At 54.5% G+C, this 27,660-nt stretch overlaps 9 protein-coding genes across 9 annotated transcripts; 4 read left to right on the plus strand and 5 right to left on the minus strand.

Moving 5' to 3' along the window:
• Nucleotides 1-304: 304 nt before the first annotated feature.
• RHO25_000743 (uncharacterized protein) lies at nt 305-2,364 on the minus strand (the record flags this gene model as incomplete). The annotated part of the gene is made up of 3 exons (XM_023593349.2): nt 305-1,613; nt 1,666-2,045; nt 2,110-2,364. The coding sequence occupies 3 exons, from the start codon at nt 2,362-2,364 to the stop codon at nt 305-307; spliced, it is 1,944 nt and encodes a 647-aa protein (XP_023459807.1).
• Nucleotides 2,365-4,242: 1,878 nt separating this feature from the next.
• RHO25_000744 (uncharacterized protein) lies at nt 4,243-4,551 on the minus strand (the record flags this gene model as incomplete). The annotated part of the gene is made up of 1 exon (XM_065602054.1): nt 4,243-4,551. The coding sequence occupies one exon, from the start codon at nt 4,549-4,551 to the stop codon at nt 4,243-4,245; it is 309 nt and encodes a 102-aa protein (XP_065458126.1).
• Nucleotides 4,552-6,661: 2,110 nt separating this feature from the next.
• Nucleotides 6,662-7,062, minus strand: RHO25_000745 (uncharacterized protein; the record flags this gene model as incomplete). The annotated part of the gene is made up of 2 exons (XM_023593351.1): nt 6,662-6,814; nt 6,865-7,062. The coding sequence occupies 2 exons, from the start codon at nt 7,060-7,062 to the stop codon at nt 6,662-6,664; spliced, it is 351 nt and encodes a 116-aa protein (XP_023459809.1).
• A 440-nt stretch (nt 7,063-7,502) lies between these two features.
• RHO25_000746 (uncharacterized protein) lies at nt 7,503-9,317 on the plus strand (the record flags this gene model as incomplete). The annotated part of the gene is made up of 1 exon (XM_023593352.2): nt 7,503-9,317. One exon carries the CDS (start codon nt 7,503-7,505, stop codon nt 9,315-9,317), a length of 1,815 nt encoding a protein of 604 aa, XP_023459808.1.
• A 390-nt stretch (nt 9,318-9,707) lies between these two features.
• On the minus strand, nt 9,708-16,177 carry RHO25_000747 (uncharacterized protein; the record flags this gene model as incomplete). The annotated part of the gene is made up of 6 exons (XM_023593353.2): nt 9,708-13,342; nt 13,399-14,626; nt 14,884-15,050; nt 15,103-15,276; nt 15,330-15,423; nt 15,479-16,177. 6 exons carry the CDS (start codon nt 16,175-16,177, stop codon nt 9,708-9,710), a joined length of 5,997 nt encoding a protein of 1,998 aa, XP_023459811.1.
• A 3,423-nt stretch (nt 16,178-19,600) lies between these two features.
• On the minus strand, nt 19,601-20,222 carry RHO25_000748 (uncharacterized protein; the record flags this gene model as incomplete). The annotated part of the gene is made up of 2 exons (XM_023593354.2): nt 19,601-20,153; nt 20,209-20,222. The coding sequence occupies 2 exons, from the start codon at nt 20,220-20,222 to the stop codon at nt 19,601-19,603; spliced, it is 567 nt and encodes a 188-aa protein (XP_023458717.1).
• Nucleotides 20,223-20,553: 331 nt separating this feature from the next.
• RHO25_000749 (uncharacterized protein) lies at nt 20,554-21,660 on the plus strand (the record flags this gene model as incomplete). Its single annotated transcript, XM_023593355.2, has 1 exon — nt 20,554-21,660. The coding sequence occupies one exon, from the start codon at nt 20,554-20,556 to the stop codon at nt 21,658-21,660; it is 1,107 nt and encodes a 368-aa protein (XP_023458720.2).
• A 74-nt stretch (nt 21,661-21,734) lies between these two features.
• RHO25_000750 (uncharacterized protein) lies at nt 21,735-23,999 on the plus strand (the record flags this gene model as incomplete). Its single annotated transcript, XM_023593356.2, has 4 exons — nt 21,735-21,848; nt 22,161-22,544; nt 22,593-22,878; nt 22,927-23,999. The coding sequence occupies 4 exons, from the start codon at nt 21,735-21,737 to the stop codon at nt 23,997-23,999; spliced, it is 1,857 nt and encodes a 618-aa protein (XP_023459812.2).
• Nucleotides 24,000-25,134: 1,135 nt separating this feature from the next.
• On the plus strand, nt 25,135-26,824 carry RHO25_000751 (uncharacterized protein; the record flags this gene model as incomplete). The annotated part of the gene is made up of 3 exons (XM_023593357.1): nt 25,135-25,252; nt 25,318-25,646; nt 25,706-26,824. The coding sequence occupies 3 exons, from the start codon at nt 25,135-25,137 to the stop codon at nt 26,822-26,824; spliced, it is 1,566 nt and encodes a 521-aa protein (XP_023458710.1).
• Between the last annotated feature and the right edge of the window lie 836 nt (nt 26,825-27,660).

The raw sequence follows: 27,660 nt of genomic DNA on the forward strand, positions 1-27,660 counted from the left end.
AAGTCAGTGTCCGGCAAGATGGTTAGCGAATCCGCGCTCCAACTACCATGATTTACGCTTTGTTTGTCGGTGTGGAATGAGACTTATCACCTTCATGGAATCGAAAGGGAAAGTCAATTAAACACATCGTTTCCTTCTTGGAACGTTGAGAAATTCAATGTTCAGACCAGTGCATGGGAGTAGGCAGCAGATCGAACGGTGACAATTTCGTTCCGTGGTCAGTGCAGTAGAAATGACTTACCTGTAATGTGAGAAAGTGAAGGTCACGCGATAGAAATCAAAGTAGCTGCGTATGGCGAAGCTGTTACTTGCTCGTTGTCGCTTCTGCCTCGTATATGCAACGTGGGCACAGACAATCGCCTCCGAGCGCGCCACGCGCCCACTCTCGTCTCTCGTTAACAGGAAGCTCGATGTCGCAGTAGTGGTTCATGATCTCTTCATCTTTCTTGATGCCAGCTTGAGACATCACTGTCTGAGTTCCGTCTTTGCCCACCCAGGCCGCTCGAGTTTCTTTTGCCCAGAATTTCATCGCACCTCCCCATTCCCAGCTGACGTTTGGGTCGCAGCTGTGATTGGCGAGACACCACATTGGGTGCACGGCGGAGACTTCAGGGCCTCGAATCGCGCGACCACCGAGACCTGAAAGGCGTGCAGATGCTGTGCCGCGGAACTTGGCGTAGAGCGTGTTGAAGACCCAGACATCGTACTGAGTGTTGGCGAAGATGTCCACGTCCATCTTCTCGAGCATGTGAAATGGTAGACGTACGTTGTTCTCGAAGCTGAATGGTAACGTGCGTGGTACCAGGCAAGAGGCAGAAGAGTCCAGCTCTTGGTATGCAGGTGCGTCAACATCCGGTGTTGGTGTGAAGTCGCCCCAAATGTATCGTACATCTGGTAAATCCAGTGGGTGTACCTCTTGTGTTTCCGCCATGGCCAGTGCTCGCAGCAAGAGCAGCGAGTATAGCGAATCTGCGGCTTGAGCCGGCGGCACGTCCTTTGCGATAGCTTCCACGTCCTGGCCGCACAGGGCAGGATGATACATGTCTCTGGCATTTTCGAAACACCAATCGCTGCAGAAAACGACTTCACAGTCATCGCAGACGACTGCTTTTTCCCAGTCAGCGCTGCCCACTTCGGGAAGGTCTGCACTACAAGCGTCGCAGAGCGCATCTTGCAGTTTGTTGTTCGCTGTCAGGAGGGATGTCTCGTTCAAGACGATTTCGCCTGGCTGGATGTCAGCTTTCGCAAAGACACCGAGCTGCATCACAGTCCCATCGGTATCGCCGGTCAGCGCTGGCAAATCTACTGCACGAACTTCAAGTTTGTCGGACACATCGTTCATAAGCATGTTGATTTGGTCAAGGTCGGCAATGCGGTCAGGCTCTCGATCGTTCCAGGGGTAAAGTTCTCGACGCACAAGGCCATGGTCGGGCCATTCGTTTGGAGAGTCCTCAAGCTGAGCGCCATGAAGTCTTGTGACCTCACTGCGTATCTTTTGGCGAAGATCGCTCAGCTCTTCATCGTCCGAATAGAGGGAGAGCCCCTGCTGTGCATATGAATGAGCAGTCCGGTAACATGAACAAAGCAAGAGGCTGCGCGCCAAGATGCGATAGCTAGAGATTGTCAGAATGATTATCAAGTCTCGTTCATGTTCAAAAGACTCACATGATCAATAAATAGTGCACTTTCAACCAGAGTGTGATCTCAATGTCAAGCGCGGGATCCAGCTCAGGGGACACACCGCCGTTCTGAATGCCGGCATCCATTGCTTGTCGAATGATTTTGATACGCTCCTCAAGTGGCTGACCCTGAATAATCGTCTTCAGAGCTTCACAAGCCTCATCATGATATTCTTCGGCATCGTTTTCGAGCGCATCGGAGAGCAAAAGTGCCTTGTACGCAGCCCCAGAAGCTAGATCCGGATAGCCAAGGCCAAGATATTCGCTAGCTATCAGAACATGCGCGGGTATCGAGTATGGATTTTCGGCAACATAATGGAAGCTCTTTTCTAGCTCGGCCAGCCTGGCGCTGCCTTTGACATGTTTCTGGAGGCCGCATCAGCTTACCTCGACGTCAACCGATCGTGGCTTGTGGAAGTCAGGAACACACCTCCGGATACTGGCGAGATGCTCGCAGTGTGAGCATCGACTCCGGACAAGATGACGTAGCATTTGAAGAGATTGAGCATTGTATTTTGCCGTCAGTGGGCTGGTCGCTCTCGCGATTGTGAGCAGGAATGCTTTCAGTCCGTGGAGTGCTCGACTTTTGAGCCGAAGAGGCAGACAGCTCGAAGGATGCCAACGTATGCTTCAGCCTATTGAGTGCCGTATCGACGTTGGCAATTGACGTCTTGTACTCATCCATGGTCGTACCTCACTGCGATTTGCTAAGCTCTCCAAAAATTTTGAGACTTTGCAGTTTTCCAGCAGGAACGGCCCGCTCACGTGCGCTGCGCTGCGCCTGCGCTCCAATCCATGTCACAGACGTTGTTTTCGAAGCGAAGACGTCGTTCTGCACACACCACACTACTGCAAGTTCTGCCGACCGTTCCGTTGCCTGCAACCTGTGTCGATGCGGCTGATGGAGAGTTCGATGCCACGATGCACTAGCACACCATCATGATCCCGCGCAAATGGCTACGCGGCCGTGGCGGCCTGAGGCCCGACGGTCGTCCTCTGATTCTCAGCCGCTGAGTGGCTCAGGGCAGCCTTCGCCATGTTCTTCAGAGAGATCGCCGTTCACACTACGGTTGTACTTGCACTCACAGCAACAATGTTGCGATATGTCATTGGTGCCGTGCCGCGGTGTTCAAGTCAATGGCGATGCACACAACATTGATGATTCCACCTTCGGATGGCCAGTCAATACTCATTCTGATAATGCTTTTGTTGAAGTCATGGACTATTGTTCAGCCAGCGACTGCTCGCTGCCGGGAACCTCAGTGCTTGCCGAACTACCATGTCGCAGCTACAGAGGTCGTTCTCTCCTTGGCTTGTTAAGATCCATGCTCCATCTCAGCCACTGGACGCCAGCAGGATTTGCAACTCGATAACCTTAAAACCCGACCAGTAGTCAAAGCAAGCCACGATACCACCGGAGATGGACGCGGACTTTACGCTGCCTCGCTTCCAAGGTGACATAGTCTCGGGATGCGCGCCCGCGTAGCAGGTGTTTACACCAAACTACGATCATGCGGACATGCGCGACGAGTCCTTGGGGGGCCATGCAAGCATGCAACTCCACGCTATCGAAATGAGGACAAGGCAACGTCGAAATGACTCTGTGAGCTGTCCGAGATCGTACAGCTGAAAGAGATCTGGAATACAGTGGCAGCTTGGCAGCGACATGAGGAGTGGATTTTGAGTTCGCGATCCCCATCGACGATAGCTCGTTTCGATACAGATGTTACGGCAACCTTGTTCCGGCAATAGACTCTTTCAGGCGGCTTGGCGTGTAGCGCTACGTCCGGCAGAAACTGTCTTGCGGTTGGTAGACATTCTTGAGACTACTATACGAGCTTCATTTCGTTGAACAGACGCTTGGAGGAGATCTGTGTGATGTGAACTGTCATCGACTTCATCCGAGGTACATCACTGAGCTGGAAAGCATTAAGCCAATTTTTGGCATTGATGGAAAGATAAATCGGAGGTTCAATGTTTACCCCACTTCCCAATCATCCTCGGGGGCATAAACAATGCAAGAAAGCAACAACATTCACGTTGAAGGGCCAAATTGCCTCAGCTCAGTGAGCACTGGCAGTAAGGAGAGCCTCGCAGTATGTGATTGTTGTGAAAACGTAATATACACACATGAAACCATGTCTCGTTTTGCTCGTCACATCATAATAATGTACACATCTTCGTCGTCTCTGTTTCCCGTCTTATCATATCTGTCGTCAGAAAAGCGTCGCCTACGCGCCTGGAGGGTCGCATTCGAATTTTGTACCACCGTGGGTTGCACACCGTCAGGCAAATCTCGGCTCCGCAAGGCTATGGTCTCCACTTCATTGCATCATCTTGGTTTGAGCTCAGTCGACATGGATTACATGTTCGTCTTGGCGGCACTGATACTCTCGTGCCTATTCCGAGTGTAATTTGTTTGTGGATCGGAGGCTTCTTGTAAACACAGTCCGTTGGTGTTGATGCTGGTGGAACTAGTTCTGTCCATCTTATATGGCGTTGTGGGAGGTAGTGATCAATCACCAGAAGTCTTTGTTGATCGTCTGGCGTTTCGTTTCTTTGCTCAGCGCTTGAAGCCGACCAGAGCAGCGCATCGATTGCAGTACCAGAGATTGAGTCCGTAGGAGATCATGTTGCTCTTGCCTGTGTGAATGTCCACGCTCGGTGTGCGCTGGCATCTTGAGCAGCGGGCTGTCACGGGAATCTGTGAGGTGCTGTCTGAGCTGCTGTCGCTGGAGCTGCTGTCGCTGGAGCTGCTGGAGTCATTGCTGCTGGTCCAGAGAACGTTCTGCTGCATGGGAACAGGACGTGGCCGAGTAGGTGATTGTGCGTGCGCGGCCGTGGTTTGGACAGACATCAAGTTGGAGGCCATGTTGGGCGAGAGTAGTGGTGGATGGGTCGGGGGCCTAAAAGCCAGTAGGGGATGTTCTGCCGAGGGAGTTGTGAGGCCGTCTGGTATGGCCAACGGCGAGCAAAGTAGTGGTGTCTCGTTTGCCAATCGACTTGGGAGGATGGTGAAGTAGTCAAAACCGGAGTTGAGTGTGTCCAGCATGGGCATCACGTACACGCCATGTACTCGTGTCTGGTGGAGCCGGAGGTCGTCGAGACGCTGGAATGAAGGGCTGATGGGCACCAGGGACTGCGATCGCAAAGGCGCACCATGGTGCCGGCAGCGACTGCGTGGGCTATATGGAGGGCGCTGGGCGGAAGCACATCGGGGATCATCTTCCCAGTCATCGCAGATGGTTTCTGGCGCAGGCGCAAGACACCAATCGCAAACCGGCGTGCAGCTGGGCAGACACGGTCACAAGCGTGGGTTGCCGCGAGCGAGCGCGTCGCACAGATGGCCAGCAGAATCAAAGATTCGCCTAGCCCGTCCAGCAACCGGCGTGACATTCTGCACGCTCCATCGCCCGATCGCCCTGGTCGGACCCTCGTTTTAGCTTCGATGCCCGCCGGAGCATCGATGGCGCATCGCATCGCGTCGCGCAATGATGCTCGCTGCTGCAGCACACCCAAGTTTCGCGCGCCCTCTGCACGCTCGTGGTTGGATCCACAGGATCTGTGATGCGCGGAGGTGAGGCTGGCGACCAGCGCGACGGTGCATCCAAGCTGGCGAGCGTGAGCCACATCTGCGCACTGCCGAACGTGCCTAGATCGATGCCAGGCAACCTGTTTCCCAGCGCACCACGCCGCCACACCACGACCGCCAATACCACTGCCAACAGCGCCGCCTGCACAGTTGGGCCGGAGTTCAGGCTGGCGCCGTGAAGCTTCCTCCTGGCCGTGCAATCTATGCGGAACTTTCTGGTTGTTAGAGCCCTCGGTCCCACTGCAGCATGAACTCACATGGCCGTCTGGTCTGGCCGGCAGAGCACCACGGTTTCAGCAGCTTGAAACACGCTCAACAGGTGGCAGCGTGAGACACTACTCCTGCCAGCAGGAATAATGCGCTGAGAATTCTGGCAAGCCCAAGGCTCCGACCTAATGCAGTCGGCCTGTTTGGTTCCTGCAATTGGCCGTGTGATCATAGTTCGCACGCATCGTTCAGGCTGACAGATGCAGGTTGGCCTCCAATAATTAGCAAGCTCGGAGTCTTGAAATAGCCACCAACCATGGAACGGACCGAAGCTTGAGGCTTCAAGCTCAGGACCCAGGACACTGTCGGAGATCTGTCGAACGATCTAGGCCAGCTTTGGCTGAATGTGCAGTAACCGCCAAAACGCCTTCTATTCAACAACTTGCTCAATCACAACTGGTCGTGGTGCTCACGAAGCTCTCAGCTCGCACTTCTTGAGTGTTGAGCCTCCGTAGGCTACGCCCATGCCGTGCAGCACTTGTTTGTGCTGCATCTGGCTGAAAAGGCCACCTCCACCGAGCAGATACCGCATGAGATGGGTAACACCGTGTGATAGTGCTATTAACTTGCCCGTTGACGGACCAGGATCCTACGTGCGACTTAATTGCAACTCAATTATATTGTTTGTGTCTAAGCTTCTTAGGATCTTCAACTGCAGAGAACCTCCACAAATGGCCAGTCCACAGCCCCAGGTTGTCACTACAAATCGAGACCAAAACAGGCGTTAGCATGTGGCTGTGATGAGCTGAGAGTGCTGGACACTCGAGCTGAGTTCAAGCCCCATCTCCTCAATGTGCGGTCTCGGCCTGCAAAGCTCGCAGCCGGCTTCAAATTGTGAGGGGTGCGCGAACGCAAAGGGGCCGGCCACAAACAAAGGTCACCAAACTGCATACAGTACCCTTCTTTGGTGTGACGAGGCAGCAACAGTCGGAGGCGCTCCGCAGCGAGCAAGCCTACCTCTGCCTGTCATGTTCTAGCCTCAGCCAATCGAGAACACAACGAAGTCGAGATCGATTCTGCAGGTTCGTACGGTAGTCGCCCAGCTCTTTCCCTCACTGCTTCGGCCTCGCCCCGATTTGCATTGCGCGCAATGACCCAGGCGGATCTACACCGCACTTTTTCATCAAAGGGTAAAGTCGTCCCAAAATCGTGATTGCTCGACTAGCATGCCCTTCTCAGTGAACAGAACGCCCTCCTGCTTGAGCAGTTCCAGTTTCTTTGTTTGGTTGATGCCACTAGGAGCTTCGTGCCACTCTCCCAAGAAGCCGCCAATATACTGCAACGCCCGTTAGCTCAAAGGTTTCAGAACAACCGCTATAGACGTACACCATTCGCACTGATCACACGATGGCAGGGCACCTCAGCTGCAAATGGATTCCTTCGAAGCGCACCACCAACGGCTCGAGGACTCGAGCTTAGAACTTTTGAGAGTGCAGCATATGTCGACACTCGCCCAGATGGTATCTGTCGAAGCAGTGCATACACCCTCTGCTGATAATCAGTGACTGGGGCTTTCTCCGCCATGATCGATGTACTCTAGGTCTCGCCGGTGGACAATGTTCTCTTCGAAAGTGACATCATGACAAAGCGACGCAATGTTGCTATATAGCATGCTGGGTGCCAATGTTGACTCATTCGCCTCCAATAGTGTGTATGCTGATAGGATATATCAAGAGCAATGCTGAGGCATCCCATGCTGGGCGGTGGGGTGAGAACGCCATGTCACGAGACAGCGCTGGTCGGTGCTTGCTTGGCTGACTCCAGGAAGCTTCGAATGACGCGCTAGCCACTTCCTAGCCAACACCATCTACGTCGAGCTGTGGTTTGCTGAAAGAGCTGCCTGGACCATCGCACGTATGGCGAGTCACACATGAGAAGGGCAAGGCCCAGACGATAGCACATCCTATTACTGTCCAAGCCGATCACAACGATCCCGAAGGCGACACGAGGCCATATCACTCGCCATGGCGCGCTTCTTTCCCACTCTCACCGCTACACGACTCCAGGCCACGACATACCTGCTCGGCATCGCGCTGTTCAGCATCTCGTTTCTCGTCTTCCTCAACAGCAGTATCTCCTTCGTTGTCACCGAAGTCATCGGGCAGAAAGAGCGCGTGGGGGATGCCGTGGGTACGCTCGGCTTCGCAGACGAGTTACTCGCACTGGTCGCATGTCCGGCATGGGGCCTCTTAAGCGATCGCATTGGCGTGCGGAATGTGGCAGTGATCGGATATTGTATTGTGGCGTTTTCGTTGGTCTGCCTTGTGCAGAGCACCAATGTCTACCCCGAGCTTCTGCTGGGCAGGCTAGGGTTTAGTTTCGGCGGAGCTGCTTGCAGCACTATGGTCACTGCTGTCTTGCCGACCATGATTGCCGATCGACGAAGAGCAGAAGCAGAGGACCAAGAGACGATCATACCCAACAACCATCTGGCTAGTGTGCAAGAAGAAGAGCGCGTCCGCAACGGCAGTGTGGGCCATGCGGCTTCCCCCAGCATAAACAGTGAGCTCACGATAACACCAGCGAGCTTTGCGTCGCATGGTCAGCAGCGGGTCGAACCTAACAAGAACGTTCGTGGGCATCATGCTGAAGATGACGAGAATGCTGCGAGCTCCGCTGGCACTTCGCAACTCGCGGGCCTCGTAGGGTTCTTCACAGGAGCTGGTGCATTGGTAGCCCTGGCCATCTTTCTACCTCTGCCGGCTCACCTCCAGAACGAAGGTTTTGGTCAAGCCGAAAGCGTGCAAGTCAGTTTCTACATCGTTGCGCTGGTGGCTCTGTGTGTGGCCGTATTCATTTTTGTGGGTCTTCGGAACTTGCCTGGCGAAGAGAAGAAGAACATGGCGGCCCTCTTGCAACCTCCCTACGATGAGACAACAACTGTAGGCGTGGATGGCAATCCGCATATCATATTGTCGCCAGCGCCATCGTATTTCTCACTGGCTAAAGAGTCATTCAAGCTTGGTTTCACAGATCCGGCCATCGGCCTCGGCTACCTCGGGGGCTTCGTGGCAAGGGCTTCGTCAGTTGGTATCAGCCTTTTCATCCCGCTATTTGTGAATGCATATTTCGTGCGTAACGGGTTGTGTGTCTCCAACCCTGACAACCTGACAGACATCAAGAAAAATTGTCAGCGTGCCTACAAGCTTGCTGCGGCACTCACTGGAATTGGAGAACTGGCAGCTCTCATTTGTGCACCTCTCTTTGGCTGGATTGGTGGACGCGCGGCCAACAGTCGGTCAGAGTGGCCGTTACTCGTTGCTTCAGTGGTTGGCGTGGTGGGTTATGTGAGTTTCGGCCTTCTGAGAAATCCGGACGCGTTTCACGGCGATGGCGGCCAATGGGCATTTCTCTCGGTCATTTTGGTTGGCATCAGCCAGATCGGAGCAATCGTCTGCTCTCTTGCTCTGCTTGGGAGAGGTGTGAACCAAGCCGCGGTCACTCGCAATACATCAGTCGCAGCTGCACCTCAGCATGGAGAGCAACAATCAGAAGAGGAAGGAGCTCCCTTGCTCCGAAGGACGTCGCGCGCCCCTGCACAAGGTATTGACAGATCGAGGCTGTCTGGAAGTATTGCGGGCATGTACAGCTTCGCGGGAGGTGCTGGCATTCTCATATTGACAAAAGCTGGCGGCGCCTTATTCGACTCGTGGCACACTGGAGCGCCATTCTTTCTCATGGCTATCTTCAATGGCGTGTTAGCGATTGCCATCATTGTAATCGGAGGTGGCTCACTAGTGTTACGCAAGCACAAGGTAGATATTCCTCCCTCGGGATGAGAATGTAATGTAAATCGCTATTGATGTCCTCATGCTTCTGTGCACACTTTCTTCACAAGATATTGCCTAACGTCTTTACTGGAAAGTGATGATGATTGCGTGGCTAGCAAAACCGTAAGGTTGCTCAACCCTTGCAGCGACCGTGTGCAGAGCGATATACCGAATGGCCACTGTACTGGAGATACTGTCAAGTCGCATAAAGTCTAACTTTCATCATCATACAACCATGTAGAGGGCTGATATATACTTGCAGAAGCCAGTTCATGCAATCGTACAACCTAGCGAAATGCAGAAGGGTATCATAGCCGAAAATTAATGCAAAATCGTAAAACGCCGTCTCACATGCAGCATCAAATGGCCGAGATAGATCTCCCTCGCCACACAGGATCATCACAGTCCTGCGATCTTTTTGAACCAACTCCCTCTCTTGCTATCACTCCTTTGCGGCATCGATGGCCTGCCATCAAAGGTTCTCATGCCGCCTCCATACATGTCTCCATATGCTGGGGCTTGACTTCTCCTCCGACCGGAAGAGCCTTCACCACTGCTGCTTTTGATTCCTTCACTTCTATCGTGGCGTCTGCGCTGGTAGTCGTCGTCTTGCCCATACCCATAGCCATCGTCCCGATCCCTTCGCCTTTCTCGCCGATGCCGGAACTCCCGAGCCGTGGTCTCGTTCTCATCGAGAGCGTCAGGTGCATTGTCCGCCGCGAAGTGGACAGGTGCGTCGATTATGGTTCCCTCAATGGGTGGAGGTGGCGGTGGATCGTCGTTCACCGAATGAACCCAGGATGATGTCTTATCGCCGCCGGTCTTGATCGCGTGAGCAAGCGATGGTGGAATAGCACCCTGGGGAGAGGTTGGCTCACCATTGCGATCTTCGGGGTACTCAGAGGGACGACGCGAGGTGCGAGGTCTGTCCTTATCCCTTCCCGATGCACCTCCACCAACATCCACACTGCGGCGCATGCGGCGTTCCTCGCGCCGTAGCCTTCGAGCTTCTTCGTCCTCGCCTGCGTCCATGTACGACGAACGCCGTCGATCTGTCGTAGGACGTGGGGTTTTGCCGACTGGCGCTTCTGCAGCCCGCTGGCGCCGGCGCTCGTGCCTTTCTGCACGCGCTTGCTCTTCTTCACGAGCCAATTTCTCCTCTTCTGCACGGCGGGCGCGCCTCCTGGCACGTCTCTCCTCATCCTCTCGGAGCTGGCGGTCCTCTTCTTCCTTCGCCTTTGCGCGTCGGCGCTCTTCACGACGTGCAGTTCTCTCCGCCTCTTCAGCTTCTTCCCTTGCGCGTCGTTCGCGGCGCTCGCGCCTTCGAGCATCTCTGGCGTCATCTGCTTCCATGTCCGTGACTGGGGCTGCGTCTGTCAAGCCTTCGCCTTCGGAGGCCTTGCGCGAGGAGCGATGCACTTTCCTGTCCTCCCGCCGCAACCGCTTCGACCCGTCTTCCTCGTACATGGCGTCCCGCTTCCGACGCGAACCGCCCGCGTCTTCACTATCGTACTTGCTCTGGCGACGATCTGCGCCTGGACGCGAAGCAGCACCAAACGCGCCGAGGATGCCACCCATCAGACCAGCTTTCTTCATAGTGGAAGATCGTCGAGGCGGAGCAGGTCGATCCACGTCGTCAGTTCCCGAGAAGAGTCGCGCTTCCTCGGGGCCCCGTTGAGCGTCAACCATCTCCTCATCATTATCGCCTAAGCCGCCAGACATATGGTGCCGCTTCGACCGACTCGATTTCTTGCGCTCTCCGTGGTTATCGATCTCCTTGGCAGAATCCTCGGGCGCGTCGACCATTATCATGTCGTCTGAGTCGATGGGATATGGATCAGGAATCATGCGCGTCTTCTTCTCACGAGTCGACTTACTTCGACTGACTCCAGTCAATTTCGCTGCCTTCGCTGACATTTCTGGAGGCGGCGAGACTAAACCACTGTCCTCGACAGCCGTCGAATGACGGCGCGAGCTGGGTTTCGCCGCGGACGAGGAAACTCTGGTCGACTTTGTACGCGATGGCTGTGGCGTGCCGAAGAGACCCCCGAAACTCATACCGCGAGAAGTGCTCGGTCGAGATTTGGACTGCTTCTGAGGCTTTTCAGACTCGGATGACTTGGAGTCCTTGTCAAGAGGATCTCTTTCGGTTGTCTTGCGTGCTGATTTGGAACGCGATAGACCTGCTGGCCGCTCAGAGGGCTTCTTCTTCACAGGAGTGGCGCCCCAGAAGCCCCACGATGCGGATTTGTCGTCTCGCACAACCTTCGGGCGTTCCTTTTTGGATGATTTCCTGTCCCTCGGTGTCTCCTCGGGAGGTGGAGTTGGAAGTTCTGCGTCGACCAGCAATTCGTCAAAGTCAGCCTCTGGGGGTGGCGGCGGCACAATGATAGGCTCCTCTTGCTTCTTCGATGCCTTAGCGGACTTGCTAGATGCCTTCTTGTCTTTGCTCGATTTTTTGGGCGGCGATGCTGGTATCTCAGGTTCCGGCACGATATCGTCCAGTAAATCATCAACCGGGAATCCGCCTGGGACAGGTGAGATCGAGGGCGGCGGCGGTGGTGAAGGATCCTTGAGCGCTTTCGACTTCTTGTCCGCCTTGTCACTCTTCTTCGATTTCTTGACGGGCGCGGGTTCTGGAACAATCTCGACAATGGGTTCCTCGAGTTCCTCGTCAAAGTGTGGTTCAGGTGGGGCTGGGAAGCTGTCCCGTTTAGACTTGGAGGATCCCTTGGCGGCGGGAAGTGCTTCAGCACCCAAAGCGCTAATACGATCGCGTATACTGCTGCCCTTGACAGTTTTCGACTTTGAAGACGCCTTTTCTGTTGTCTTGGGAGGCGGCATTGCTGATGCGAAGTCGTCGACGTCCAAAGAGAAACCTGGCTTCTTCGAGGATTCATCGACTGCTGTGTCCTGATTGGCCCATAAATCCTTATTCATCTCGGCAGCGGGTGTGGCTTTCTTAGACGATTTGAGCGATGTACCCCAGAAACTCCAGCCATCTGCCTTACTTGGTTCGGCTGGAGGCTCATCCGCTAGCATACTCTCTCCTTCGTCGCCGAACGCGGCGGCAAAAGCGTCCTGCTCAGCCAATTTCTGAGCCGCAGCTTCGGCTTCTGCTTCAGCAGCCTCGCGCTCCTGTTTCTCTCGCTTCTCACGGGCTTTCTTCTCTTTCGAAGACTCCTTGACCTTGGATTTGGGTTTGGGGGGCTCTTCAACAGGTGTTGGTTCTGGCTCATTGATGAGCGCAGCTGCGGCAGCTTCCTCTTCGGCAATTCGTTGCGCTTCAGCCTCAGCAGCAGCCGCAGCGTCTTCATCTGCGATACGCTGGGCTTCAGCGGCCTCAGCAGCCTCGCGCTCCTCCTTCTCACGCTTCTCGCGTGCCTTGCGCTCCTTGGTGGACTCCTTGGCCTTTGGCTTCGCTTTGGCAGCCTCTGCAGCTTTTGCTTGCGCCTCCTCTTCAGCAATTCGTTTTGCTTCCTCTGCGGCAGCCTCATCTGCAATGCGTTGAGCTTCTGCTGCCGCGGCAGCCTCTTCCTCTGCGATCCGCTGAGCTTCGGCAGCCTCGCGTTCCTCCTTCTCACGTTTCTCGCGCGCTTTCTTCTCTTTGGGAGTCTCCTTCTTGGATGGGGCGCCCCAAATTCCCCAGCCAGAAGACGCCTTGTCTTCCTTCTTAGGCTTTGCGTCTTCCTTGGGCGGCTCGAGCTCGGCTTCTTCCACGATGTCAAGGATGTCATCCGCAGGTGTTTTGGATCTTGTTTTCGAGTCTTCCGACTTTGATTTCGAGAGCGGAGCATCAACAATCGGAGCGGGCGCGTCCTTCGCGCTTTTCTTCTTACTTTTGCTTGTCGCGGGCGTGAAACTCCAGGGATCGTCGGCAGGCGGTTCGTTCATGTCGAGGAGGTCGGCCCCGGCATTTCCATGGTCCATAGCGATATCGTCCAGTCCAGGCGGCGCAGGCAAAGCAGCTGGGGGCGGCGGCGGGGGAGGCTCGGCAGCAGCACCCTTCTTGAGCTTCGATTTCGTCTTTTTGCCTTTAAACAGATTAGCTCACATTCCTCGCAGCACCGCTGAATAACTTCAAGCTTACCGGTAGTCCAGGTAGATCCCCAAGGGTCATCTTCTGCGGATTTCTCTTGTACTGACTCTGGAAGCAATACTGAGGCTCCTGGGCTGGGGTCTACCACTTCAACGATACCCTTACTCTTGTCGGACTTCTTGGACGACTTTTTCTTCGTTCCGGTAGACCAGGAATTCGCCCAGTCATCCTCTGCTGCTGTTGGTTCAACCACTGCCTCCGGTTGAAGCTCAGGGACCGGCGGTGGCTCAGGCACGACTGCGGCAAGCTGCTTCTTGCTTTTCTTGCTACTGCTCCAAGCGTCTCCGAACCAATCTTCACCTCCAGTAGTGGCAGCCTCTTGAGACGGTGGAACCTCTACTATGGGTTCCTCGGACCAGTCGAACGTGGAGCCTTTGGACTTTTTGCCCGTAGCCCACCCGAAGTCGTCGTCCTCCTTGACGGCCGCAGGCGGCGCTTCCGGAACAACCAACCCCTTTTTCTTCGCTTTCTTCTTATCTTTAGCGCTCATGAATGTGCTGCCACCCCATGGATCCTCGTCCGCAGCTTTCTCTGCCGCTGGCTGTGGCTCAGGCTCCGGTTCAGTTTCTGGAACGACAACGACTGGTTCGGGCTCTGGCAGCGCTCCCTTCTTGAGTTTCGACTTCTTATCCTTCTTGCCAGAGGTGAAGCTCGACCACGGATCATCCTCAGCCTTAGCCGGCTCTTCGACAGGAGGCGGTTCAGGTACGACAGGCTCTTGTGTTGTTTCCGGCGCCAGTAAGCCCTTTTTCTTTGATTTTTTCTTGTCCTTAGCACTCATGAAACCCGACCAAGGATCTTCGTCTGCCGCCTTGTCTTCATTTGGCACTGTCGTGGCTCCGAGGTCGGCATTTTCACCAGCGGGTTCGTCGAAGCTGAAGTCGAACCCGTTCGCCGACTTCTTGCTATCCTTGCTCTTCGATTTTGACGTGGGTGTGAAGCCCCAGCCAGTGTCCATCTTTGGTTGTTCTTCAGGGACTGGATCAGCTTCAGCTTTGCCCGATGAACTGCCGAATCCCCATGTAGCCCCCGATCCCCATCCACCGCCCCATCCCCCGAAGCTAAAAGCACTGGCGCTCTTCTCCTCTGCTGGCGTCTCCTTCTTGCCTAGGCCGAAGTCGAGGTCGAGTTTTGGTGCTCCCTTGTCGTCATCGAGGTTAATCTCGTCGAATTTCATATCGCCCTTGTCGGTCGCGGTCGTTTCGGGTGCAGGCTCGTTCTGCGCATGCGATCAGTATTCCATAGTCGACATGAGCGGATGTGCTCGAGCTGGGTGCAGCCGGATCACATCAGGGGTGAGTGCTATCGATAGGCATGCAACGTTCCAGCCTCGTCTCCGCAAGTCAGATTGCGGAGGTTCCCGGCGGCCCGGAGCGGCCGTGGCATGGAGTGCAGGAATGGGTCAGAAGCTCATGATTCGCCACAGCTCGAGATGCTGCAATACTTGAATGGGGGAACACAGATCATTGAACGTACCTTGCTCTTGCTCTTGGCCTTCTTCGTCTTGTCCTTTTTGCCAAAGGTAGCCCAGTCGTCCTCAGCTGCAGGCACTGGTTCTGCTGATGCTGCAGGCTCGGGAGGCGCTTCGGGCCCAATCACAGGCTCAATAGCGGCAGACTTCTTGGATTTCCCTTTCTTCTTACCTACGGTACATTAGCAAAGTCTGGATCAAGTAGTCTGTGTGGGTATTCGTACCGACTGTCGCGAAGGAGCCCCAGTCGTCCACGGCCGGCGTTTCTGCTGCTGCTGGTGGCGGAGGTGGATCGGCGACAACCTCAACTGGAGCTTCAGGTTCTTCTACGGCGTCCCATGCGAAAGCGCTTTTCTTGGGCTTCTTTTTCTTGCCTACTGTCGCGAATGAGCCCCAATCTGTGCGCGTTGTCAGCGTCTGAACCGTGTGACTCCAGAGGACTTGTCAATACCATCAACAGGTTCAGCCTCGGCGGGCGTTGTGGCAGTATCTGCTGCAGCGGGAGTGTCTTCCTCGGCCGCCTTGTCCTGCTCCTCTTCGTCTTCCTGTGCTCGAAATCAGCCCAGGCCACACATGTCCGTGATTTGATTGTCCACTCACAGTTTTATTCTTCTTGCCTTTGGCCTTCTTGCTTTTCTTACTGCCTCCAAAGTTCCACTCATCGCCATCGTCGCCGCCTCCATTGCCATCATCTCCACCAGGCGGGTCGCTCCCACCTCCAGCCCCGTCTCCTCCACCTCCGCTCCCATTATTATCATCTCCTTCAGCGGGAACCTCATCCTTTTTCTCCTCGTTGTCGCTGTCAGCCCACTTGCTCTTTGCAGCGGCCTTAGCAGCGGCCTTCTTCTTCTTAGCGTGAGAACGGAAGCCGTGCTCGCAGTTGAAGTCGACTTTGACGTCAAATGCCTGGCCAAGGAGCTGACATGGTCCGTTCCTCTGTGTTCGTGTCTTTATGCCATTGGTCGCAATTTCCGTGTCCTGCATACATCGTGCATAGGCGAAGGAATCTGTCGCGCTGTAATCGGGTGGAAGATCGTACAAACATTCTTCGTATCTCGGCAGTGCTCCCACTTCCTCTGCAGCAGTTTTCGTTGGCTTCCACAGCTCCTTTATTACGATATGCTGTTGTTTCGAGCTCGTATGACTGGAAGATTCAACCGCACCGGTCAGTCGTTCCCAGAATCCAACCAGTGTCCTGATCTTCGTCTGGAGCACATGTTTCTCATCCGATCGAGAAGTGGTGGCTGGCGGGATGTCGCGTTGGGGCAATTCGCCGATTGTTGCGACTTGAAGTGCCATTGGAGTAGCCGGTCTGAAACGCGTGCAACAGGGCGGTGATCATGAGAGGCGACTCTTGTTTCGATTGCGTAGAGGGAGATGTCTCGTCCACTGTCCAGATCCCGGGCGGGACACAGCTAGCTGGAGCTGCGCGCGTGAGCTCCAAACACGACCGGCGGTGGTCGCTCAAGTATGCGAGCCGGAAAGTGCGCTCGCGGGTCGCAGAAATTGCAGGTCGCAGGGCCGGGAAGATGCTGACCAGTTCGCAGCAGGAGGCGTCGTGTGGTGTGGTGTGGCAGTGCCAGAGGTGTGGATGGGGCAAACAGGCCAGTGAAATCACTCGTCTGGGGCAAGTGTGGATGGCAGCGCTGTGCCAGGGGTGCAGGAGGCCCTTTTCTCGCGCTGTGTATCGAAGCCAATCGCGTTGGCGAGCGTCGCAGCGAATCAGCGGTGCGCGGCTGGCGAGGACGGGCTCGTCATGCTGGGGAGATCGACAGGCTTCACCCACGCTGCGGCAGGTCGTTGGCAAGATTGTGATACGGGAGCAGAGCAGAGAGCACTCCGAGCGGCGGCGACGGTGGGCAGTAATAATAATAACGACGCAGATTTTTCTACCACCGCTGCCGCACGATATGCAGAGGTGGCAGACGTCGCTGCAGGAGTTCAGCATGCACGACATGTCTGCCGAATCATCGCGACATCCTCCGCGAGCTACTCGGCGGGCGTGCGCGTAGAGCCGCACTTGTCTTCACCGCCTGCACTGCGCTGCTGCTGATTGCTCCAGACAGCCCACCAGCTTCTGCATGCGACGCTTGCTCGGGTGGGCACTGGACGAGCATATGCAGGTCGTGTCCGGCGGCGGGCGCGCGGCGCACGACAAACCTGACACACCCGGACATTGCGACTCGCCAACGTGCTGTCTCGTGCGTATACCACCGCTCCACGACGATGACAGTGCTGTACAACGCCGTCACCACCCGTACCAATTCTCCGCGCGTGCTTGGTGACGCTCGCGCTCGAGCGCCTCGCCTGGGGCCCCCGTCCATGGCAAACATCTGGAGCTCGGTCAATTGCTCTCCGTGCGTGCAGCTTCACCTGTACTGCTAAATGAATGTCGGTGTTGGCCAGGCATTACCGCTACTATGACGACAACAAAACACCGACCTGGCTGGCCGAAGTGCCAGCTTCCGGGCGCATAAAAGCTGTGTAATAATACAAGCTGCTAGAAGCGAGCGAATATGCTCCGCCAAACGCTAGACGAGGGTGAGCTCCAGTGCTCACAATCAGGTGGCATACAAGTGTGGCACGACACCAGAAGGCCTGTGGTCACATACCAGCTTGACAGACTCGACCCGAGTCCATGGATGAGGAGCTTGTTGATATGGGGCCGGCGAGCCATGTGCAGCAGCATGCGCTGCCCAACAAATTCGTACCGTACCGCAGGCCTTGATCGCAGTCGTGTCTTGGCACGGCTTACAATGGCAGCTATCCGTGAGGCATTGACTAAGACATGAGGTGACAAGGGCGGCTTTTGGAATCTTGTCTCCACGTCCTCGTTGCGATTCGTTCAGTCTTGATTCGGAGGACCAGAGAGCACGCTTCGAGACGAAAACGTGTCGAGAATGCCTGCAAATTCGTTGTCTGTCCTGCTCAGCTGTTCGGCCCACGAGACTTCTTCCAGCATCTTTGGAGAGCGCTGTGCCCGCGAACCGGGCGACATTTGGTATTGGAGGCGACGTCTGATATTGCTGCACAGCTATTCCAGGACATCCGGACAAAGCAAGTATGGCATTTCCTGTGTAGTTGTGCAGTATCGTGACTTTTTGCTCAGCATCATAGGCTTACTACAGCTTCCACTTAATTGCTAGTGCCCTGGCTTTCGGAGGCAGCGACAGCCAAGCTCTCAGAATTATATTACATCGACCAAGCACGTACTAGAGCGATGACCCAACCGGCTGAGAGGGAGGCAGGGAGGCTGCGTGTGAGCGGCGCAGCTGCGATTAGTGCTACGCGTTGTGTAGAAGAGTAGCTTGCTAGGGAGATCGTCGCTACTGCTACTGCTGCTGTCCATAAACGTTGATCACTTGAACCAGACTGAGATATAACCCATCGATTCCTACGTTACCAGTCTTGGTGCAGTCTCGACATCGAATATTCGGGGGAGTGTCCTTTTGTCGTGAGAACTTTATGAGACTTGTGGAGGTGCTTGGAGTTCATCTGCTTGCTTCGAGCATTCTGAAATGGTGTTGACACGCTGCCTCCCTCTCAGCCCGTCGGGTCATCGCTCTAGTACGTGCTTGGTCGATGTAATAGAATTCTGAGAGCTTGGCTGTCGCTGCCTCCGAAAGCCAGGGCACTAGCAATTAAGTGGAAGTTGTAGTAAGATGGCGGCTGGATCTACGTTCGTTGGGCAACCTTGTGACGTTGCTGCAGCTCGTCAAGCTCCACTGGCCACGCATGAGTACAATGCCCTCCAATGCGGGCACTACGAAAAGGCCGAAAGTCCAATCAATGCAATCAGGCGCCGCATCTCTATTCTCAGACGCGTGCTCCCTTGCGGGACTTGGCGACATACACTGGCTCTCAATCCCAGCGATATTTGGGGAAGGAGTGCTCCTGCACGCAGCGCGTTGCCTCTCACGGAGAGGTCTCGACACTGCGATGCTGCCGCCCTGAGTACGCTCACACGTTGAGCGAGAGTGGCACGAGGTGGTTCACAAATCTCTCCGATCGAGAACTCTTCTCCTTCTGACGATTAAACTGAGCTGAACGCCAGTAAACATGAAGCTCTGATCAGCGTGGTGAATCTGCAAGCAATGATCAGTCTCTGTCCGACCCCACGCTCTATCACACAAGGCTCTTTTCACTGGTGCTGGGAATGTGGTGGTGCCGCCAGAAGCTAGTCTTGATCAGCGTATGAACTCGATGGGATGGGAGAGGGCAATCCAAATTCTCGGCGGACGACCCCGTTCGATCTGCGAAGGAGGTACTGCGGGCGTGTTGTCAAGACTCAGCAATAACTGGGTGAACGGCACGTCGATATTCGATTGTTTCGGATTCCTGCCTTTGAACGCAGTGAGCCTTTTCCCGAACAGCTAGGGCGAAGATATTTGCTGGCACGCTGCGGATACCTGTGGACTCGCAGTAGAGTTGATAACGAATTTTGCGATTGTATCAGGTATTGTCATCCTGTCACCACCTTCTGTCCCCTCTTGCAATCTTTTTGCAATTCTCTTGGGGAGAGTCGGGCATGTAAGTGCGTAAGTACTGGAGACCGCACGTATTGCACCCTTCAGTTGGTTGTCAACCGCCTGCATATTGTGCCTGGCTGGGCATAGACCACTCCTCTGGGTGTATCTCTCGCTCCATGTGTCTTCGCAGGGCACGCTGACCCAGGTCTTCGTCTCTGAGCGGATACTGCTGTGCATTCCATCCAGATACTGCTCACAAGTCCAACTTCCACAAGCCATCGCCCACGTAATGTCCTCCCTCGATGCCTGGTCCTTTCTTCTTCTCTTTCATTTCCTTGGTGCCCACGCTCAATACACCCACCATACAAGCATTCTCTTTGCCCTCTGCATCCACGACAACCACGTCACCCGCCTCAATCTCATTCCCTCCGTTGTTCCATGGCTCTTCCTTTCCACCAGGGAGTCTTCCGCCGGGACTCGTCAACCCCGGCACCATGAGTGCTGCACCACTCAACACAAATCTGATGGCACCACGATCGATGCGAATATGCTGGAAGCATTGTGGGTACTGGTGCACGACTTTCAGATGCGGTATTATCGGGTCGTCCATGTGCTGCCAGAAAAGTGGTGTGGAGCCGAAGCTGTAGAGTTGGACGCGGTCTGGGATCTTTGTAACATCGAGTTGCTCTTTCTTGGGCATAATCTGATCAATGTAGGGCTCGATGAGAGGATATGTTTCCACGATCTTGGCGCGTATTGCTCTCTGAGCAGACGACTTGACTTTTGACTTAGCGCCGGGCTGGAACCTGTGTCGTACGCATGTCAGGCTGGGAACGTGCAGATGATAGTGGTCATACTAACTCCTTCTTGAACATGTTGGGCGAGTGTAGGGCCGGTATGAGCCCAGTGACCAAAACTTGCAACAGAAAAGATGTCAATTTGGGTGAAGCAATGGACCCCTCGATATCGCGGGGCACAACACGTGGAGGGCGGAGTCAGGTCCGTGCGGCCTCCGGCTCGTGACGAGACGTTGCAGCTGCCCTGCCCAGCTTGACTTTCTGTCCCGAGAACTTTCCAACGACATCTCGACTTATTTAATTGCAGTACTGCTCGACTACTGACAATTCTCCGCAGATACCACGACACACTTTCTGCCATCATGGTGAGTCTGCTGCACGATCCTGCCTATGCACTTTCACTGACATCATGTCCCAGGCTACCGACTCGCGCAAGCGCCTCGCTCTTGCGATCTGCGACTTCCTCCAGACCAGCTTGAAGGATGGCACGCTCACCCCCGAAGATGCAGACTCAGTCGAGATCGCCACTAACTGCATCGGCGATGTCTTCCACGTTGACCCCACCGACCAGACCGCCGTCAAAGAAGCCCTAGGTGGCCAAAATCTGCTCTCTATCTTTGGCGTCTACGAGAAGCTAAAGGGCAAGTCGACGCCGGCTGCAGCCGCTTCGGGCGCTGCTGCAGGTGCTTCTGCGGCGAACAGTGACAAGCCTGAGGCGAAAGGCGCGCCAACCGAGGAGAGCGAGAAGTTGAAGGGCCAGGGCAATGCCGCACTGGCGAAGAAGGAATACCAGGCCGCTGTGGACTACTACACACAGGCTCTCGAGATCTGTCCTCTCAACCCTATCTACCTGTCCAACCGAGCTGCTGCGTACAGCGCCATGAGCCAACACGAGTTTGCGAAGAACGACGCCGAACTGGCGACCGCGACTGATCCAAAGTACACCAAGGCTTGGTCGAGACTAGGTCTCGCGAAATACGCACTGGGCGATGCCAAAGGCGCGATGGAAGCATACAAGCAGGGTATCGATGCTGAAGGCAATGGTGGGAGTGATGCGATGAAAAAGGGCTACGAGACTGCCAAGCGCAAGGTGGAGGAGCAGGAGCAGGATGGGGAGCTCGACACCGCTGCAGGACAGGAGTCCGCAAGAGGGCCTGGAGGTGCGGGAGGCATGCCAGATCTCTCAGCCTTAGCCGGAATGATGGGAGGAGGCGGAGGAGGCGGCATGCCTGATCTCGGATCGCTCATGCAGAATCCGATGATGAGACAGATGGCCCAGAACCTGATGAGCAATCCAGACATGATGAACAATCTTATGAACAACCCTCGACTACGGGAAATGGCCGGGCAGTTCGGAGGAGGTGGTGCTGGTGCCGGTGCTGGTGCTGGCCGCGGCGGAGGTGGAGGTGGCGGCATGCCGGATCTCAGTCAACTTATGAACGACCCCAGCATTGCTGAGCTCGCGAGGTCATTTATGGGACCAGGCGCAGGCCGCGGAGCTGGCGGTACACAGTGATTGCGACCCCGAGCCTATACGATTTCTCAACGAGCGGCACGGCCATAGATTACTCACGAAAAGTTTGCAATTCCATGGCATCAGATCTTCACACAGTGCCGGTGCGCGCTGACAATATCGCAGAGTCTTGTGTGGCGCGCTATACATGTGGCTGCGACGACTTTGTTTTCACTCAACACTGTCACTCCGTGAGTATCCTTTCTCCAAGCAAATAAGTCCCAACATGTCTAGCTCTTGGTACAGCGCACAGTGAGCAAGAGCACCTGATTGCGTGTAATGCGGCCGTTCAACAAAGGTAGTACTGCTCATGTGAGAGCCTGGCTTCTGCATGTGAGGCAGATCGAAGCGTAAGTGAGGACGTTAACATGCAGGTGCTCACTTTATTCACCCGTTGACATTCTAGGCAACCCCTGCAGCTTGTGCATTTGCAAGCTCACCTTGACTATTCACGTACAGACACCGCCCACTTCCACTTCCAGCTTCAGGTTCTTTTACCACAGTCACATAGCTCAACGACACCGCCGAATATCACCAAGCGTTTGGTAGCCTTTCCAGTTCTCGAGGCTGCATACATGCCGCGAAAAGACATGCCTCGCCGGCATCTGGCTCCTCGCACAGCGCCACCTAGTCAAGTCGCCTCCGCTCCACGACCGATCCTCACGCTGCGCACCCAAATTGGAGACGACGGCGGTAGAAGCGATGTTGATGCCAACGCTGTGGTCGAGACCGATCTCCAAGCCATCCTCCCAAGTTCAGCACCGCTAAAAGTAGTGCGCCTTGATCAAGCCTCTAAACACACCGTGGATGGAGAACATGCGAGTGTTCCTACACCAAGACATGATGCGGACAGCGTGCCAAACCCATTTCACAAGTTGCCCCTTGAGGTAAGCACAGGCATGCTTTTCGACTGACCGTGACTGACTCTTGAGAAGTTGATGTGGAACATCGCCCTACAGATTGAAGACGATGCAGATTTGTGCAACTTTCAATTGAGCTTCCGCGACGCAGACATCACGGTGAAAAGCGATAAATTCTGGAAGCAACGTTTCATGACAAAGTTTGATCGTCCACGGGTCGGCAGCTTCATCAAAGGCGACGCCCAGTTTGAAGATCAATACAAGAAGAGGCGAGAGGTCCTCCGGAACAAGCCGCTCTTTCTTCTGGGAAACAGAAAACGAGAAATTCAGTGTTTGGCTGTGCTGCGTGACATGATCCTCGGTACGTTGAGCTACATCCGCCTCGTACTACTGCTAATACAGCCTGCAGACTCCTATTCCCACCGAAACGGTAGCTCCAAGAACATCCACGATCACATTGTCACGTTCCAACATGACTGCAACTTGCTCAAGGGCATCTTCGGCTCCAACTACATGCCACGTGCCACCAGCGAGTCGGATATCGCTCGAGTCAACGCAAATCCGGTCATGCGAATGCTCCAGGTCCTTCTGGCGCCCAGCTTGCTCGATCCTCGTCCTTTTGACCCCGAGAATGAGCCACACATTGCCGATTACCCGCGATCACAGTACATGGCTTATTCGAGTGTTCGCCAGCAGCCGATATTCATCGGCTGCAGTGGCCTGGATGTTAATTTCACATGGACACTACATCAGCTGAACTTCTGGCGCACTCACTTGCTCTCTCCGCAAGAGGCCACACTAAACTACTGCTATTCCCTGCTCGAGGACCATGAGAGGCCGCGATTCTGGCAGAGACAACTGGAGCATGCCGTTGCCCCTTGCATGGACAGAAAGTGGAAGGGAGCATATGGTTTTGTCACTGAGGATGAGGTGCTGACCATCAGAAGTCTCAGTGGCGAGCATGAACACATCCAGGATGAATTCAGCGGAGACGAAGTACATGGAGATCTTCAAGACCTCACTCTCGACGTGACAGAGGCTGGTGCAGAGTCTTGGTCCCCGGTCTTTGAGGATATTCTGCGTTCCCTGGCGAAACCACAACGCAAGATGCGCACTCGGGCACAAAAGTCCAGCGCAATGGCTCAGGAGAACCCAGAGTTGCGTTCCTTCCGCTTTGGAGGCGCAGGTGAAGACCAAGAGCAGAACTTCCTCGCTGATGGTTGGTTCAATTCTCTTCCGCCGCAGATGGGAGTGCCAGGTTGGCAGCGTATGACCATGATGAAGTACTTCATCGAAGATGACACGAACGAGATCGACTATGAGTCTCTGTGGGCATACGAAGGAGTCGTGCTGCCAGGCGGCCAGATCATCATTGGTCGCTGGTGGAGTCCAACCAATATCATCGAGGGAGAAGCATACTCTGGTCCCTTCCTTCTCTGGTGCGTGGATCAGAAGCAAGACACCTTGAATGAAGACCCATGATCACTGTTTCTGAACGCTGCGCTGTTGCGATGGTAACCTAGTTGGAAACAGCTGATGGCTGCATCGCACGGCTGACGGAAACCTCACATACACAACAAGCCACCGTGGACTCTAGAGCGAGTTCTTCGACATCTTCTGGCTGGCGGTGCTACGATTTGACACATTACGAGCATTTGACTCGATTTTCACGGATTCTGCGGCGTCGATCGATATCAATGGACTTGGTGATAGGCCACTTCCATTCCTACTACTCATCAGGCTGATCTTGCATTTTGGCTGTATATTGGCCATAAGGTTTCTACGACGTCTATAGAAATGTTTAAATTAGGAAATTTTTTGGTTCGATCCATCATGGCTGGAATATGCATAGCCGCCGCCACATGGGCGCTAAAGCGCACCTCCTCTCGCACCTATGCAATAGCACAATGCTGCTGACTCTGGACATCAGAATACTGACCTGGAAGCAGAATTGTAGAGTGACCAGCGGGTATCATGTTTCGTCGTGGTGTCGAGAACCATTATTATTTCCGCCGTCGCACCTTCGCTCCAGTTCTACCCCAGCTCCACGTTCCTTCCACACCAAGCGACCAGCCACTACCGGAGACAGTCACGCCCCACCGGCTCTGCGATGAATGTCGCGTCTTTTGCGCGACACTTGAACACTTCACTCCACCTCACCGATGGATACACTACAACTCCAACTTGAACATCTCTCGTGGAGCGCGAGCAGGCTGCCACTTGTGCTCGATCATCCTCGGTCGATTGAGACATACTGCAGAACATCCTGAGATCAAAGACAAGCCCCGGTGGAGAGAGGATGATCATTTCGCAGTTGACAGCATCGTGGACCGGCCGAAGCCAAAACATAGATTTCTCAGGAACAATGGCTATCTTATTCTGGATCTCAGATGGCGAGCGGATGATGGAACGATGGAGACTTTGAATCAAGGGAGTGTCTATTTGGAACCCAGTCAAGGTGATGACAGCGGATGCTCACGTTGATTGTTTCTGACGAGGGTTATAGGCACCATACCAACTGCCATCGAGTCAGACCTGAGCAGATGGCATACTTCACTCGGAGCGGATGTGTGTTTTCAAATGGTCTGGAAGTGGCTGGATCGTTGTTTGACCCAGCATGAATACTGTCGAGCAAGCCAGCACTATCGATCGCCTTCGAGACTACTACGACTTGACGCTTTTCCGGGATCGAAAGATGTGCGAGTTGGGCAAAATTTCTGTGGCCCGACAGTCCAGTACGCCACTCTTAGCTGGCGATGGGGAGCGAATCTTGCCACTAGATTGACCAGGGCAACGACAGAAGAGTACGGCAAGCGCATACCATTTTCAGACCTGCCGAAAACGTTCCAAGACGCTGTGACTGTAGTACGTAAGCTCGGACTCACACATCTATGGATCGATGCCCTTTGTATAGTGCAAGACGACGAGGCGTCGTTGTCCAAGGAGATCAGTAGAATGAACGAGGTGTACGCTGGCTCTACCTTCACTGTTGCCTTGGCCAATGCTCCAGAGACGGACGCAGGCTTCCTGGGGACGAGATGGCCGTTGTCCTGGCAGGATTGTTGGCTTACCGAAGAGGGGAATGTCAACATCGTTGCCCATGCGGATGCAGGCCAACAACATTCTGCTGTGAGTCTTGAGTATTCGCGTGCAGAGGGCGTTTGCTGACTTCTCTATTTAAAAATCAGATGCCTGGATTCTGTCCTCTCGATAAGAGAGGATGGGTAGTACAGGAAAGATTACTGTCTCCTCGTACCATCTACTACGGCAAAGAGCATATATTCTGGGATTGTAGACAGACCTCAGACCACGAGCAGCAACCTTTCGAAGGCTCCAATGCATACGGCGGAGCTCAAAAGGAAGAGGACAAGAAATTCAATATTCGGGAGCATGACGTCCTCCTGGACAATGGCATGACAGGAAAGCTAAAGCGTTGCTACAGCAAGCTCCAGATGCTGGACGTTGATGGACGCGATCTGATGTGGGAGTCGATACTGCGAACAACCTGGCATCTCATTGTTTCAGCTTACACGAATTCGACGCTATCGCTCGACCAAGATAAAAGTCGTGCGTTGGCAGGAGCTGGTGCTCTGATCCAGAAGAAATTCAGCATGAAGGCGTCTTTTGGCCTATGGCATGATTTCTTCTTGACGGATCTTCTCTGGTTTCCGCTTCGAGCAGAGGGACCGCATCCGGACCCGGAGCTATTTGATCGAGCGCCGTCCTGGTCCTGGATGGCACGAAACCGAGCAGTGTATAACCCTTGGATAGTAGACATGGCTTCTCGTGCCATGTTTGACGGCAGGTACGCTTATCTCATCGATGCACAGCTGAAGGCTGAGCTTATAACGCTGCCCGAGCCTACAGAATTCAGCGTCGCTCTAGGCCAGATACACGACTTCGGACCATATGCCACTCGTCTTCGTGGTCCTTTGCTCAAAGTCAAGTGGGGTCAGGACATGACAGAGCGGCCAGATGAATGGCGGCATGACAATGGATATTTTGTTACGACTGACCGAAAGCTTGCGTTGGAGCGGGAGTCAGACCATGAGCATGAGCATAGGAATTTCCGTGCTGACTACATTTTACCTGCCGACCTGGACCTATTCTGTCTGCTTGTCACGGAGACCAGAAATGAAGCTAAAGGAATGATCGACAAGCAGCTGGGACTCATTTTGGAGAAGATGGATGGACCCGATCGTTATAGGAGGGTTGGGGCCTTGCAGCATGCCCTTTCCGACCGCGCATGTGAAGCTTGTGCATTATTCCCGGACGATGCGCCCATCGCCGAGGTGGACATCATCTGAAGCATGCCAGCCATGTGCTATGAGCTGGGCAGCCCTCGCAGACTCAAAGCCCAGGTCGCCGAAAATTTTCACGACAAGGCCCTTCGCCTGCGATTTTCGAAAATGAGTATGACCGGCTTACCACGGCCCTGGCCTGATCAGAGATGAGATCGACCACATCGTGGTGAGATATTCTCAGCATGATGCTCTCCCCAAGTCAAGACTTGCGCCATCTCCTGCCGCGACCGAGGAAGAATGCCATCAAGAGTCTCCGCAGCGAGTGTTGTCAAGACTTGCTACTACGGAGGTACTACAGTAGTGCCAGAACTACTGTTCCCTGCTCTTGGAGCTCGAGAAGCTTGAAGGGTGGGTTCTCATGGATGTAAGCATCATGCCAGCTTTGTTCTGAGCTTGGCCAATCGACCTGGACACAGTGGTAAAGCCTGTTTGCGCGATGGAGTGGCGGCGAGAACAAAGAAGTCTGGTGGTCGTATCGCCTGATCAGGAGCTGGCCATCATGGCTCGGTCGCTCGTTGCCAACTTTGCCAACTCTTGCCGTTTCGTAGGGGCACACACTTTTGAAAGCCTCTCGCGAGTTTATGGATTAAGTTTCTAGGCAAGCATTGGCACTCGCTTGAATGGCTCAGAAGTAGTACCATGTTTTGCCATGCCGACATCGATTCTTGGAGGCTTTGAACGATGACGATGGAGTTGAGCGGATGATCGTTTCGTGTCTCGAGGCAGTAAGGTTAGTTCGGTGGCGAGCAGACGTGCAGCAAGAGTGATGCGTTGGGTTTGCTGGGCTATGACTGGCCCGGACGGTCTCCGGTTCGAAAGAGCGCCACCGGCGGGAGCTG

The sequence above is a fragment of the Cercospora beticola genome, chromosome 1, assembly GCF_033473495.1.
Source record: "Cercospora beticola chromosome 1, complete sequence".
Taxonomy (NCBI): domain Eukaryota; kingdom Fungi; phylum Ascomycota; class Dothideomycetes; order Mycosphaerellales; family Mycosphaerellaceae; genus Cercospora; species Cercospora beticola.